The 14,933-nt window shown below is 45.5% G+C and overlaps 1 protein-coding gene across 1 annotated transcript in view; it reads right to left on the bottom strand.

Moving 5' to 3' along the window:
- LOC119373804 (E3 ubiquitin-protein ligase MARCHF6) overlaps nucleotides 1-14,933 on the bottom strand; it is a 78,829-nt gene that overhangs the window by 49,886 nt on the left and 14,010 nt on the right. Inside the window, exons 4-5 of the mRNA XM_037643862.1 lie at nucleotides 10,561-10,704; nucleotides 4,054-4,126 (exon numbers count right to left, since the gene is read on the bottom strand). Coding sequence (XP_037499790.1) covers nucleotides 4,054-4,126; nucleotides 10,561-10,704 — 217 coding nt within the window. The remainder of the gene's footprint in view (nucleotides 1-4,053; nucleotides 4,127-10,560; nucleotides 10,705-14,933) is intronic.

Below are 14,933 nucleotides of genomic sequence, written 5' to 3'. Positions count from 1 at the left end.
CTAGGTTTTTTCTCCATGAACATTCAGGAGGCATAACAATTTAAAGAAATTTAGAACTATTTTCATAGCAACTGCTCCAGCCCTCGAGGAGCTTTGTGCCAATGAGTTCTAACAAGTCTTGTACACATATCACACCATGAACTACATTCATTGATCAATGAAGACTGATGGTGATAGGAGTGTCTCCAAATGCCACAAGGTTTGACAGCTTGTACTGTGCTTCACACATACCTCAAGTAACAGGTCCCCACAAGCCATTTTACTTGCTTTATAGCTTACAGCCTAGTCCAATCACTTTGGTGAGACACGAACACATGAAAATGTGATATTGTACAAAGCTTCTCACTATGTATAACGTAACAATTTTTTAAGGTTTCTCCTGTTTTTATTTGTTTTTTTTTTTTCACTGTTTTTAACAGGAAGGAAAGAAAATTGAGAAACCACACACACACACACACACACACACACACACACACACATACCTGCGTTAGAAATGTTAGAAGACAACATTATTGTTCGCATGTGATGAAAACACTAACGTTTGCATGGCATTAGATCAGAAACGAAAGCAGTAAACATTTATGAACAGCTGTTCAAAGTAATGAAAACAAAAAACCAAAAAAACTTCACTGCAAAAAAAAAAAGGTACTGCCAATCATCAGCCCACAATGGCACCTTCATTGAACGTAGCTATGTCAGGAACATTGTACAGTCGAACACGGATATATCGAACTCGAAGGGGATCGCGAATTAGTTTGATATAAAAAAATACAGGCCCCAAGACCTTACCTGTGGCGGACGATCACCTACAATCGGCGCATTCAAGAATGACAACTAATTCCACACACACAATGCAACAGAGTGTTTTATTTGCGTGAAAAAAAATCGCTTATCTTGGCCTGCTTCTTCGTCTTCGAAATGAAGTTGAAGACGCTGGCCTCGATCTTATCAAGGCTGTCCAGGTGTGACAGCCCGGTTCACAGGTGTGACAGCCCAGGTCCAGGTGTGACAGCCCGGTCCAGGTGTGACAGCCCGGTCCAGGTGTGACAGCCCGGCCGCAAAAAAATTGAGCCGAATGCTGCCGCCACTTCAGCGGCGGAGTACGCGCGTGTAGCCGCCGCCTCGTCCAGACGATCTTCGTCGCCACTTAAAGGGACCGACAACTGATTTTTCTCGACACAGTTTTTTACGGTGCGACAGGAAGCTAACCCTTTGTAGCGTTTGTAGCTGCAGTGGTTTATCCGAAAAGCACGTAGTTATTTTATAAGCAGTATTTTTCGATCTGAAAGGCTCCAAACACGCATGGAGGCTTGCTCCAGCAACGCTGAGAATTGATAGCGATGCCGCTAGCCCTTGCGAAAGCTGTCGTTGTTCTGCTTTCGCAGGAGTTACTGTAACTATGCTTAGCCACCTTTATTTTGAGCTTTCCAACCATTTTTGAAAATAGCAAGCTGTTACAATGAGATGTGTAGCTTTATACACCTTCCCGGTATTTGTACAGTGTTGTGTGCGCCTGCGCCCAAGGTTGCCTGCGCCTGTGTCATGGATGTCTTGTCCCGGCGTTGTTACTCTCTCGATACACGAGCCAAGCCAAGTAATCGAAAACGTAACTGTGCATATGCACGGCCGCACCGAGTAGCAGCGCGCGTCATTTCTGAGACGAAGTGTAGGTAGCAAAACTATGTCTCTCAAAAATCTTAGCGACCTGGAAGCTGCGTGCACGGTTGCATGAGCACGCTGAAAAGTTGCTCAAGACGCGCTGACGAGGATGGGATCATTACGTCACGCGAAGGCAGCGCCACTTTAATGCATACTACTAACGCAGGCCTATATGTACATTATTATGGAGTAATACCTTTTAATGTAAATAAACAAACAATATTTCAATACTAACAAAAAAATCGTCGACTGCGTACAGCAATCAACGGTCACGTGGCCGTCTTCATCGGATCATTTATGTTTTTGCCGCCAGAGGCGCCACAGGTCATTTTTCACGACTTTCAATTAAGAAATAAAAATATAAATCCATCTCTCGCGAAAGAAACAGGGTTGATTTGAGTCAGTGCGACGGACAATCTTTACATCAGTGGAGTCAACTCATTTCATATTGTGGGCAGTTGTCGGTCCCTTTAAGCTGTCGGCCTGGGCATCCTGGGTACCTGCAACCACAGCTACTATGTCCTCGTCAGCGAGGCTTGCAACAGCCTGAACATTGCAGTCCGCTTCCTCAAAATCGTCCGCAGACACTTCGGGTGGAATGGCAGCCGGGAAGAGGGATGACAACTTGTGAAATGCGTCGTCTATGCGCTTGTCGTCGCCGTCTTCACTGGTTTCCGCAAGTTCCGCCGTCACGAAGCCTGCCTTCTGGAAGCAGTTGGCCCCTGTGTCCGTCTTCACGTCTTACCAGGCACCCGTCACCATTTTAATGGCACCAAGCAGGTCAACCTTCAGCCCACCTTGAAGGAATTGATGATGCCCTGATCGAGCAGTTGCAGCTTCGCTGTCATGTTGGCCAGCAGAAACTTCAGCTCGATGTTTTGGAGCTTGCAGGGGAGCAGGCACGCAAAAGAGGAATGCGGTGGTATGCAACAACTCACGGAAGTGAACTCCGCCAACAAAGCGCTCGCGATCAGTCGAGATGGCGGCGATGGCTACCCGGGCGCCCGGGCTACCTGCGAGGGCAGCAGCGATGTACAAAAGGCGCGAGCTGTGGTTGGCTGAGCAAATATGAAAGGGGCGGGCTGTGGTTCGCTGATCAAAACTCACAAAACAGCAACAAAAAAAAGGCCAAAGGAGGAGGCCGCCGGCTCCTTCGTTCCTGCTCTCTGAGCCGACGGTAACGCGGAGAGCATAGGAGAAAGAGAGAGAGAAAAAAAAAAGCTGTTCCACCAGTTGGAGAATGCGTCCAGCAGGAGTACAGCCCGAGCCCTCTCACCCTCACGTTTTTCAAGTGTTTCGGGTGTCTGCTGAGGCGCGGTGCCGCGAAGGTCGCGGAGCTCAGCGAGTGCCGAAGCGCGCCTTCCAGCTCGCGCGGCGTTCGATATATCCGATGACGGGTAAAAATACCGTTCGATATAGATGTGCGAATTTCTATACTTTTACAAAGGATTTTCAAGGGGATAATTTACGAGTTCGATATAGCTGAAAATTCAATATATGTGGGTTCGATATATCCGTGTTCGACTGTAGTACTATTGCACAAAAATAAATCTGACAACTGTGCTTGCTTGTGCAAACATGTTTTTCCAAATGTTCTCCGAACCATAAATTCAACCAATGCAAATACCGTAGTTACACGATTGTAAGTCAACTTGAATATAGGTCGACCAACCAAAATAGCACGTCAAAAGAATGATAAATAAATAAAGAACTGACTCCAACCATGGCGTCGGGACAGGCGCCAACTTCATAGTTGAAGTTAGCACTCATCCTGTCACACACTTCTCTGTGCTGTCCTCGCAAAATGAAGTGCTGGAGTATTTTAAGAATGTATCACCAACTAGCCCCGAAACATTTTTTGTAATGTCAAGACAAAAAATGCGAATTCTGGTGTGCAAAGGCGACTTCACGGCAGTGCTTCACAGCTTTGCAAGGAAGTTAGCTTCACGGCAATATTCAGGTATCATGTTTAGAAAATTTTTTGGGAAGTGTTGATGAGGGTGCAAATTATACGCCAGAAAATACTGTATATGTTACTGGTAGAGCCGAAATGCAAACATAATGTCGTAATCATGCCACAACGTCCCTGATTTCTCATTTGACCCGGCGTAACTGACGGCTCTAGTTTCAGTTTCGATTGTAAGTCGACCCCCCAACTTCGGATTTAAAATTTAGATAAAATGGGTCGACCTACAATTGTGTAAGTACGGTATGGAATCTAGCCTAGCTGCATTCTGTATGAAGAGAAACTGAAACCAAGTACCAAACCGAATCACAATTCTCAAAGCAAGTTAACACACAAATGCTTACGCTCAAAACTGCTACCTGTTCTACTTTGCAATCTGGGAAATCTGTCCCTTTTGACAATTACAAAAGAACAAAACAGACACTCACGTGGAAAGCATATCCAAAGGCAATGTTAAGAGTGAGCTCACAGATCCAGTAAATAGGCATCGATATATGCGACCTGCATAAAACAGGGAATGGCAAAAGTTACAGCACAAACAACAAAACTCCTCCAGATGAAGTAACAAAAGTAGTTATCAATAATAAACTCCTTTCAGATAACACAGGACGAAAATTGATAGAAAGCACAATACAAAATGTAAGTTTCAAATTTTAGGCTGATTATATATTCTCAAACATAAATATAGCTGAAAATGGGCTAAAAATACATGCACTGTATATACAATGAAGAAAAAATCTTAGCCAGTGTTCACAAAGCTTGATATGCAAGTGCTGTTCACAATCAGCCACCAGCATACTCGTAGCCTCGTTGACATGCCAATTGCTATTGTGAATGGCAGGCATTCGACCTCTGGCTAATGAGGGGCTGTACTTCAATAAAAAAGTTTTTTGATGACGAGTTCTAAACAATCTGCAACATTTGCTTGAACTTATTATAATAACTGATTGGATTAATCACATGATTCACAACCTTTGACAATGGCGCCACTTGCACATAATGATCTGCACACGAACCAGGGCCCAGAGGCAAGCATCATAACAAAATGTCCACTACACTCTACTTGAAAGATTTACAACAGAAGTTGTGTCTCGTGCAATTAGTTTTCCTTGTGTCTATTCAATCCTCATCAATCACACTGAGCAGTCAGTGCTGGTGATAACTGCAGTCATTGAATATTGAAAGGTGAAAAGAATAGAGAAAAAAAAAAAGATAATACTTGGATGTGAAAGCTAAGATCCAGTCCAAAATACTTTCATCTCATCTTTACTGACATAAAACCATTTACAAAAATAGAACTGCAGTTAATGCATCTGAATCCTTAGCCAAAGGCTAGTTTGTTATTTTCCAGAATTGAAAAGAATAAATGCCAAGCCTAAATTTACTTAGTTTAATAAATGGAACTGGCCACAATGGTAGAGATCTTGAGACTAAGAATAACTACCTTAAAATGCAAGTCTTGTAAAAAGAGCTGCAACTGCAACAAACTTAAACATTAATTTCACTTCAAGTGTCAATTTGTGATGTTTCAACTTGACTCACAAGTGAACCAAATGAGAACTCGAGGTCAGTTGGCTTGGAAAGGTCTTTTTGCATATATAAGTAGGAGTATCAACACTGACCAACAATCACTATACATTCAACTGCCGATTTTTCGGACGCCCGATTTTCCGGACATGCTCGAAAATTCGAACGCTTTCGCGGCACAGTCACCAGCCCCATAGACGTCAATGCATAAGAACGTCCGAAATTTCGGATGCTGAAACTCTTCGGCGTCTGATTTTTCGGACTTTTTGCCCAAATTACGCGTGCGAAAGGCATTAATTGAAGCCCCCACCTCTGCCGTGTCTATCATCTGATAGGTTTGAACCAGCGCTTTCGCGAGTCAATCTGTGTGCGACAGTATCAGAGTCCGTGAAAGTAAGCTTTGCCGCATTGCGGAAGTGTTACGGGGTGAAGCAGACCAGAAATTCAAAGGGGCCGCTATCACGGCACCGTGCGGAGATGTCTTTACGGATAAGCAGCGGAAATGCATGGAGGCGTGATGGCGGCAGGTGGCAAACGCGCCAGCGTGGCTTAATCGCTGACAACCCTTACGATAAGCATCATCAGTTAACTGCTCGGTAGTGCATGTGGCCTAGCGCAGTTGCATGCGTACTGCACGCATTTAATAAGCGAGAACCCAAACGCGCCGCGCCACCATTCATGCTGCCTCTTTGAGCGAGACCGCTAAGTGCACCGCACAGACGCGTTGCCTTCACGAACGAAACCAGCTCGCCATTGCCGCGCCAGTGTGCGGTCCGAGGAATGGAGTAGGCATCACGAACCCTTTCATGACAAATGCATGCATACGGTACAGCAACAGTACAGTGTAGAGCACTGCACGGGCCGATTTTTCCGGCCCGGGCCCGGCCCGGCCCGAAAATGCAATGCTCCAGCCCGCCCGAGCCCGGCCCGGTGTTCTTAAATGTGGCCCGTACCCGGCCCGGGCCCGAAAGGTTTGGGCTCGGCCCGGCCCGGCCCGTTTCAGCTAGTTATGCCTTGAGCATAAAGGAGGCACTGTCCAACCTTCGGTTATTGTGAAGATACCTGCCGCACAAATTATATTTTCTAGAGATTGTTTTAGGAACTTCTTTCAGTGTCACGACTTTCACTGGCACTGTGTATACTTTCGGTGAATTCCGCGCGTAACACTCTTGCGAAATGATTGCAGGGCAATATAAAATATAATTGGGAGTCATAGCTGGCTCTTTCATGTACGCACGCAGTGCTAACCACGCCATCTCATTTTTGCATTTCAAAGAACAACTACAAGATATAATACCTGCATAAAGTGGAGAAAAAAGGCATGGCAGACATTTTTAGGTTGAGTCTACATCAACTGCATACGAGCTAGGGCTGTTGAGGAAAAATAGCAAGTCTCCTGCAAACTTCATCTATTGCACAATGCAATGAAAAAAAAAAACATGCTCTAGCTGCTTCTGGGAGGATTACACCAGGCTGGGCAGCGTTACATAAATTAAAGCTGTCGTGTTGACTCCTCGGCAGGCAACTGCACCCAATCTACACTACGTTTTCGTGCTCAAAACAACAAGGTTCTTTGTCCCACCCTTCTTCCCCGAGTCACCGCTACCGCAGTGCCATAGATCTGTCAAAGCAAGGCACACCCATTAACGAGCGAGTCACCGTCCTCGTGTCAGACGTGTGCAGTAACGGTGTGTTGAATAAAGGGTGCTTTAAATAAAACTAATCAGTCTGCGTGTTGGTTACTCCCAGACTCCCGGATCGCTTCTCTAGCCTGATCACTCCAGTTGTGAGCCACACTCGAGGAAACGAGTGTCTCTATGGTCTGGCGCCTCGCCACTAGTAATGGCAAAATCAACAACGGCGTTCGCCCTGTGATAAGAGTCGCTCCGCATCTTGCACTCAAAATGCACAAAAAACAGCTCCTGAGATATTAATGACTCACAAGTCGTGTTGGCCAGTCTACGGGCATGCGAGCATATCTGCATACTCGAAATGTTTCCCTAGATACGAACGCGTACATCTTATATACACTAATCTAGGCAGGTTATCGTTGCTTTCCTTACACGGTCCCCAAGAAAGTCTTTCACTCACTATAATGGCGGAAACTTATATTAGGCGTTTCTTGAAACCTAGTGTAGCATACCGATGGAGCAAAATTGTAGACGTCTTGTACTGTGCAATTTCTGTGCACGCCAATGCACTCCAGGTTGTTTAAATTACCCGGAGCCCTCAACGACGGCGTCTCATATAGCCTGGGTCCCTTCCGGAAGTTAAACCCCACAAAACAACAAAAACGAAGCCACACAACGTACACACGCAATTACACATATACGTATGTGACCCGGGCCTAACACGGGCCTGGCTCAGGCCCGAGCCCGACCCGAGCCCGAAGATCATGGGCCCAAGCCCGGCCCGGGCCCAATCCAACAACCCCTTACCCGGCCCGGCCCGGCCCGCGGGCCGGGCCCGGGCTTTCGGGCCGGCCCGGGCCCGTGCAGTGCTCTGGTACAGTGACGGCGTCAATTTGACACAATGACACAACTAGAAACGATCGGCTTCACACTGCAGCAAATGCTGCGTATAGGCGGAGATTCGGCAATGTGTGTGCGCATCGGGAAAAGTCGGACGAGTCGACCGCTCTTCCGCCACAGTCTTTGTGTTCCGCGTCAACGCGTTTCCAAACGCTCCATGCGAGAGAGCAGTAATCTATTCCACGCTTCGCTGGTATAGGCCTCCAACGCTCAAGCTTGTGCAGCGCCGTCTGCCGACCCAGCGGAGAGAGGGGAAAGCTCCAGTAGCTCGGACGGGTCGCTCTTGCTTGGTTTTCCCATTGCGGGCGCGGAGAACGTGCTCCCCGGGGCTTTTATCTCGAATTTTTCACGCTATGGGTGCCCTTCCTTCGTCGTACTCAAAAGAAGGCATGCAGTCCTGCTGCATTGTGAACTGTCACAAAAGTTTGAAAATGAAGAAGAGCCGGAAACTTCCTGTCATGTTCTACCGTTTCCAATGCAAGCAGTGCGAGGAGCAGAGGCGTCAAGAGTGGATTATGGCAGTTCGCCGCGATGCTTTCGCGGTCTTGTCACCTTGAAGCAATTTTTGTCGTACACAGTATTACGAACTATTAACGGGGAGAAACGGGATGATCGTGCTCATTTGAAAAAGAAGTGCGTTTGTGAACCGAAGCTACAACAAATAGACAGCCGCTGTACGTTTCGAGATTGCACGCTGGCTTTCCGAGTCAACCATTTGTAATGTGACAGCAACGGAGCATGTGGGCTTATTACACCACAGTTTAAATAACGTACCGTGAGTACTAAGTGTTTAATTAAGCTGATTGCGGTATATTTCCCGTCGTGGCTCCCTGTAAACAGAATTAAGCTGCATGTTTGCACCGAGCATTTATATTGGCCTTGCATGCGACACGCCGTGATTTGCTTAGCAGGCTGAAGTGTTGCGCTGATAAGATCGTGGTCATGGGTTCGATTCACGCATACGGCAGCTGCATTTCGATGGGAGCGAAATGCAGTAACACCGGCGTACTTAGAGATACGTACACGTTAAAGAACCCCAGGTGTCCGAAATTAATCCGAAGCCCCCCACCACGGCGTGCCTCGTAATAATGTCATGCGTTCGGCACGTAATATAAAGCCTTGCATGCGCGTGAGCCACGGGCAATATACAGTTGCCGCTTTGGAAACGAGCTGAAGAAAGAACCAAGGCGGCAATTAAATTTTCGATGGCTTCGCGAATTCAGATGCGCTTATCATCGGGCACAAATCTCGGCATAATCATAAACATGCGCGATCCCAGTGGGTATTGTATAGTATCAGGGGAGTAGCCAGAAATTTTTTTCGTGGGGAGGGGGGGGGGGTCCAACCATACTTTATGTATGTTCGTGCGTGCATTTGTACGTGTGCGTGTACATATACGCAAGCAAAATTGAAAATTTTCGGGGAGGGTTTGAACCCCCCCCAACCCCCCCCCCCCCCCCTTGGCTACACCCCTGTATAGTATGATGCTGGCTAAGCGAGCTGTCGAAACAACCAAAGCGACATTCGAATAAGCGAACACTGTGCATGATCAGGCGTCGATATTATTCGAAATGAAACACGCCTCTACAAGAAACATGCATGGTCGAAGTGGGCATGAAATATTTATTTTTTTGCGCGTATCATTATGTTGTCAAAGCGAGCTCTAAAAAAATCCAAGGTGGCATTAAACTTGCGATCCAACATTGTTGTCATCCGATGCAAACCTCGGCAAAACTGAAACTCCCACGAAACTGAACACTGCACATTGCGATGCAGCCAGTGACTCAACAGGGCAGATGTAAATTTATGTTCTTCACACTAAGCTCATAATAAATTTAAAGTCGCACGACAAACTTGGCATCCAAGCAATCGAAAAGTTATCAATAGAAAACGCACGCGAAAGCGTGCTGGATGTTTGCTGATAGCTCCAAGTAGACACGACTGCCGCAACGAATGTGCGTTTTACCGGTAACATAATTACAGAACTCGCGCAGTCAGCTCCCTATTCATGTCAAAGAAATGTGCCCGTTCAGCATCGGCACGCACGTAGCGATCGCACAAACAGCATCGTCCGTGACGACCTGCTCGGTCCCGAAAAGGTGGTCAATCATTTTCTTCGTTCAGCGAACTGGGAGCGCGGAAAATACACAAAGGACGAAGCGAGGAACCACATAAGACGAGCGCTCATTTTCTTCGCTTCGTCCTTTGTGTATTTTCCGCGCTCCCAGTTCGCTGAACGAAGAAAATGAATTACCAACTGGCCCACCTTTCGATCCTCCTGCAAGGTGGTCAATCAACCATCCTCCTCTGCTGTGATTCCCACCGTGAAAACGTTTTTTCCATCTCTGGGATCTTTCTAAACCTTCAGAGCAAGCGGCACGTGAAGCTGCATGTGCACGGCGAGCAGACAACAGCGCGTGCAGGGTGCGTGAACGTGCTGAGACAGCGCTGTCAAAAGGCAGGTGCGGGGAGAGAAGCGACCGGTTTTTGCAAGAAAGGCGGCGAAACGCGTGCGACGCAGCGGCCCCCCTGGCCGAGCTTGGGAGGCCTATCAGTGGCGCTCATCATGACACACAAATTTGCAGGTGGCGGTTGGCACATAGTTAAGGGCGCTTCGCGGCAGTTACCGAATGTATTTGCGAGAGCCTGGACGTGCACCAAAATGCCTGATAAGTGTGCTGAGAGGCATTAAAACTATTTCGGACGTGGCTGTGGCGATTTGATCGCTTGAGTGGGATAAAAAAGCATGAATTCGTTTTTCCGGACTGCCCGATTTTTCGGACGATTTCGCGGTCCCTAGGGAGTCCAAAAAATCGGACGTTGACTGTATCCTGTGTTAAATACACATGTACTAAACAAAAAGAATGCGACACTCACAGGCTGTAAGGGGCACTATGCCTAGCCAAGCAAAGGCCACCACAGTGTAATGCAGCCAGTAGCGGATGGCCGTGCCCAGGCTGCTCAGCAGGCCACTCACTATGTCCCGAATTGGCAACCGTTTTGGCATGTCAGGAGAGTAAACTGTTCAGAAACAAGAATAATAATGAATGACAAGGGGCCAAGTCTCATAAATGAGCGAAGATACATAATGCACAGCACTCCACTCAACAGATAGCAATAGCCATTACAACAATAAATGGTAAACTTTAACAAAAGATAACAATATGACCCTCAGAGATTTATCAGGCATGCACGCAATGTTAAGAGTTTAGCCATCCAAAGCCTAAGGCCTGGATGCTGCAACCTTGAGCTAGTCATGACAATAGCAAGAAATTTTAAGACATGGGGTCCAGTTTGAATTAAACATTAGATCAGCATATTTTTACACCTTGTATTACCTATATATCAAACTTCAAGTTCTGTTTACAGCTCAGATTCTTGTAAAGCTCATGGCACGCGGGATTCAGGGTGACATTTTCAATTTAAAAAATAAAGGCTTATATGACTTCAAGGCACACCCCACAGTCATGTAAAGGGTACTGCATTGAATTAACCAGAGCCCCCCATGCTGACACAAAAGGCACACCCATTACAAGATCCGGCTCTGTGGTACCATGCATAGATGCAAGTATACTTCTCAATTTTTTTTTAGTAAATTACAAGCTTGCTTTTTTTTTTACAGACCTATACACCCAGAAGCATATGCCTAAAACGAGCCAACTGTACTATGAAATTGCATGGCTGTCTAAGCATTACTTAGGTTTTTCATACTGCCAATAATTTCCCAGCAGTACAATAGCTTGTTACAGCATGTCCAAATGAAAAATAGCATAAAATGTTTAATAAAATTATATGCAGTGCCCTGTAAAATGAATATACCCATATAGAATTTTTTGGCATCTATAGTACCTGGGATTGTAGGCATAAAGAAAAATGACATGTTCGTAAACCTCAAGCAAATTATGATGACCAATCATTAACTCACTGTGCCCACCTTGCTTAATAAACTCATGATGGAGGAGTTTGATCCCTTGTGCAATTCAAATCATGCAATAAGATTATCTTGTCAGTCGTGCCAGAAAGTGGCCTAATGTTGTATATAACATTGTACACTCAGGCTGTATTCACGGGTGCGTGTTAAGGACAGACATGCATATGTTTATATAAAGGGTCTTTTTCTTTTAGACAATACAGATTTTTATTAAGAATCCTATGACTGCCAGGCTCCTGTCGTTTTCACACACGAACTCTACGTCGAGGCGGAAATACTTTGCCAAAGCTAAAATGACATTAAAATGACTAGTTCACAAAAATAATAAATTAGGTTTTTAATTACTGATTTTGGGGCAGTTGTTTACATTAGGAAGTTGTAGCCCAGGACAATTATGGCGTACCCCTTTTTTAGAAATCATAAAAGTCGTATGTGATTTGAGGTATTCATCATAGAATTTTTCATAGTGATGTCGAAGCTAACTGCTGCCGGAGCACAGAAAACACGGCCACTCTGTTACATCAGAACGGAACTTCCCGGCCGTATAGTGTCATGGATAGCACAAGTCATCTCACTTGCACCAGCAGATAGCCTTATGTCTGCGTTTGATGTTTTGTGCTTATCTGTTCCTTTTGGGCTGTGCACAAGAAAACCACAATATCCCACTTTTCTTTATTTGTAAAGCATAAAACTAAGGGGCAGCCATGCGGAACTTCTACTTCCCGACAGGCAAAAGAGTTTTTTGCACAGTTTAAGAAACAGATAAGCACTCCACATCACACGCAAAAAACGAGATCTGCTTGTGTATTTCAGACTACCCGCTGTTTTTCGTGACCAGATTCTGGTTCAACACGGCTTGATTCAAATTTCATCACCTCCCTGTCACGGCAACTTCTGGTCTGACGTAACAAAACGGTAGTGTTTTTCGCGAGCCGGGCACAATCAGTTTCAATATCACCATTAAAATTCAATGATGAATATCTCAAATTACATGCACATTTTCTGATTTCTAAAAAAAATGGTTACGTCATAAACTATTATGGGCTACACCTTTATAATAAAAACAAATGCCCTAAAGTCAATAATTAAGAAATAATGAGGTTGAGTTAATTATTCACTACAGCTTTCCTCTAGCTGTGGCAAAGTATTTCACCCTCGACATAGAGCCTGACTGTCATAGGATTTTTATTAAAAACCTGTATTGTCTTAAAGGGTCCCTGCAACACTTTTCCAAGTAAACGTCGAATGGCTTCAATAAAAGAGCTTATTGCCTCACGAATCGACTGCTGCAAAAATTTTTAGATTCCGTCAAGTACGAGCAGAGTTACGGGGATTTGTCTCCCGCTACAAGTGCTTTCTCTCTCCTTTTGTACTCGCGAGCGCGCTGAAAGATACGCAGAGAGGGTGATGACAAGGGGGCAAGAAGATGCCTCCCTTCGTCAGCATGCATCATGATCTTGAGCACTTTTGTTAAATTTTTCTTCAAACACGTGGCTTACTTTCAGTGGGATCATGAGGCATGCGCGGGCACGTGGCACGGCATCCCACGGTGGCCACGGTAACTAAGCAGCTCACAATGCTTAAATCAGTCAATGGCCATGGACTCTGGGTTTATGGCGCAGCCATTTAAGGTTTATGGCATCATTTGTCGAGTGAAGAGTGATCGATTTCTAGCTGACTTTGAGAATTCATTGTAAATTCCAGGCCGCGTGCTGCGTTATAATGTTTGGCTCGTGCATTCTCAGGAGCCTCGACTACCGATTGGCAACGTTTTCTGACCATGTTGAAAAAGTGTTGCAGGGCCCCTTTAAAACACACACACACACACACACACCCAAAAAACTCCCTTGTACAGGTGTTTCACACAACTAGAACCAACTGAATGAAACCAAAGACATGTGGTTTGCCGTCATGTGGCACTCTCTAGGGTATTTCTCATATTATCGTTAATGAGTCCATTAAATAAGATCAATTATGCAAAATTCACTTTAGGGCCAAGTGTGTTTCGTTACATTGTAGAGGGCATTCCAAGACAACCAATCCAATTTTTTGTGGCAACGTACATGCCACGTGGTGTTCTTTTCTGGCGTTTAAAGAAAGCCCGCGAAATATGAAATGAAACTATGTGACTGCGCTCATGCGCTATCATACTGCAGTGCTCTCAACCGTGCTTTAAATGAAACAACCGGCTTGCGGACAGTCAACCCATCGCTTATCAGGGACGAAGGTGCTTCCTTGCCATGTCCAGCCGTCAAAAATGCTGAGACACTGGTAAGTTGATGCCTCAAGCCACGGCCGCTCATTTCCCCACAGTCTGTGCAGCGGTTATTTCACTCTAACCACATTTGAGAGTGCTGTAGTACGGCAGAGCACGAATGCAGTCACATGGTATGAATTCTAAGCGAACTTACAGGCACCTGGTCTAACAAAATGTGCTACAATACTGTAGGAAGTGCACACGTGTAGTAAAATTAACCATAGCAATAAAAAGAAAAAAGTCACAGTTTCGCCACAAGGGCGAAGCAATGAATGCGATAGCAAGAAAAGCGGCCCGTGATGAATGCGCTGCTACACTGCAGAAACATCTACCCATCGGCAGCAACTACCGCACGAGCAGACAGCGGAAGGGCAAGGTTCTCCCTGCGCAAATATTAGAAGAAGCGAGCGAGCTGGCCGACAACTTTTAAATGCACCCGTTGCGCTCCTCACGCCATCTCGCTGGTAATGAAGAAGCGCTTATAAGCACCTGCCGTCTCCAAGTCCTGCCAGCGTTAAAGGGTGTGTATATTACGCTCGCCGTTAGCTACCCGAAGGATCTGCGCTTTGTGGCGTAGTGGTTAGCACCACGTGTTGCGGACCAAGAGGTCGCTGGTTCGATTCCGCGCTTCCGAAGCATTTTTCTGAATTATTTTTCTTTGAGACATATATATATATATACTTATACGTATACGGTGCATGACGGCGGCGGCAAAAACCACCGAGACTGTCCCTATAATTGCTATCGCAATAATACTACAAAGTATGCATCATTAGCAGAACCCTCCAGTTAGGGCTAGTGCTACACTGCATGCAGACTCATCATCATAGAGTACTTTATAAAGGTTACAAAATATCTTTTCATGACAAGGAAACATGCAAACATGAGAAGCAATTCAAACTGAATGCTTCTCAGAACTTGTCTCTCTGATTATTAAATTGGTTAGATAATTTTAACTCACTAATTAGAAACATATTACAAAACACTAATAACCAAATCATGCATTTATCGGCAGGGTCTACCTCTGTGTACAGCTTAGCAATTTATCTTTAAATCCTTGGC

The sequence above is a fragment of the Rhipicephalus sanguineus genome, chromosome 1 (genome assembly GCF_013339695.2).
Source record: "Rhipicephalus sanguineus isolate Rsan-2018 chromosome 1, BIME_Rsan_1.4, whole genome shotgun sequence".
Taxonomy (NCBI): domain Eukaryota; kingdom Metazoa; phylum Arthropoda; class Arachnida; order Ixodida; family Ixodidae; genus Rhipicephalus; species Rhipicephalus sanguineus.
This window is presented reverse-complemented; position numbering and strand designations above follow the sequence as displayed.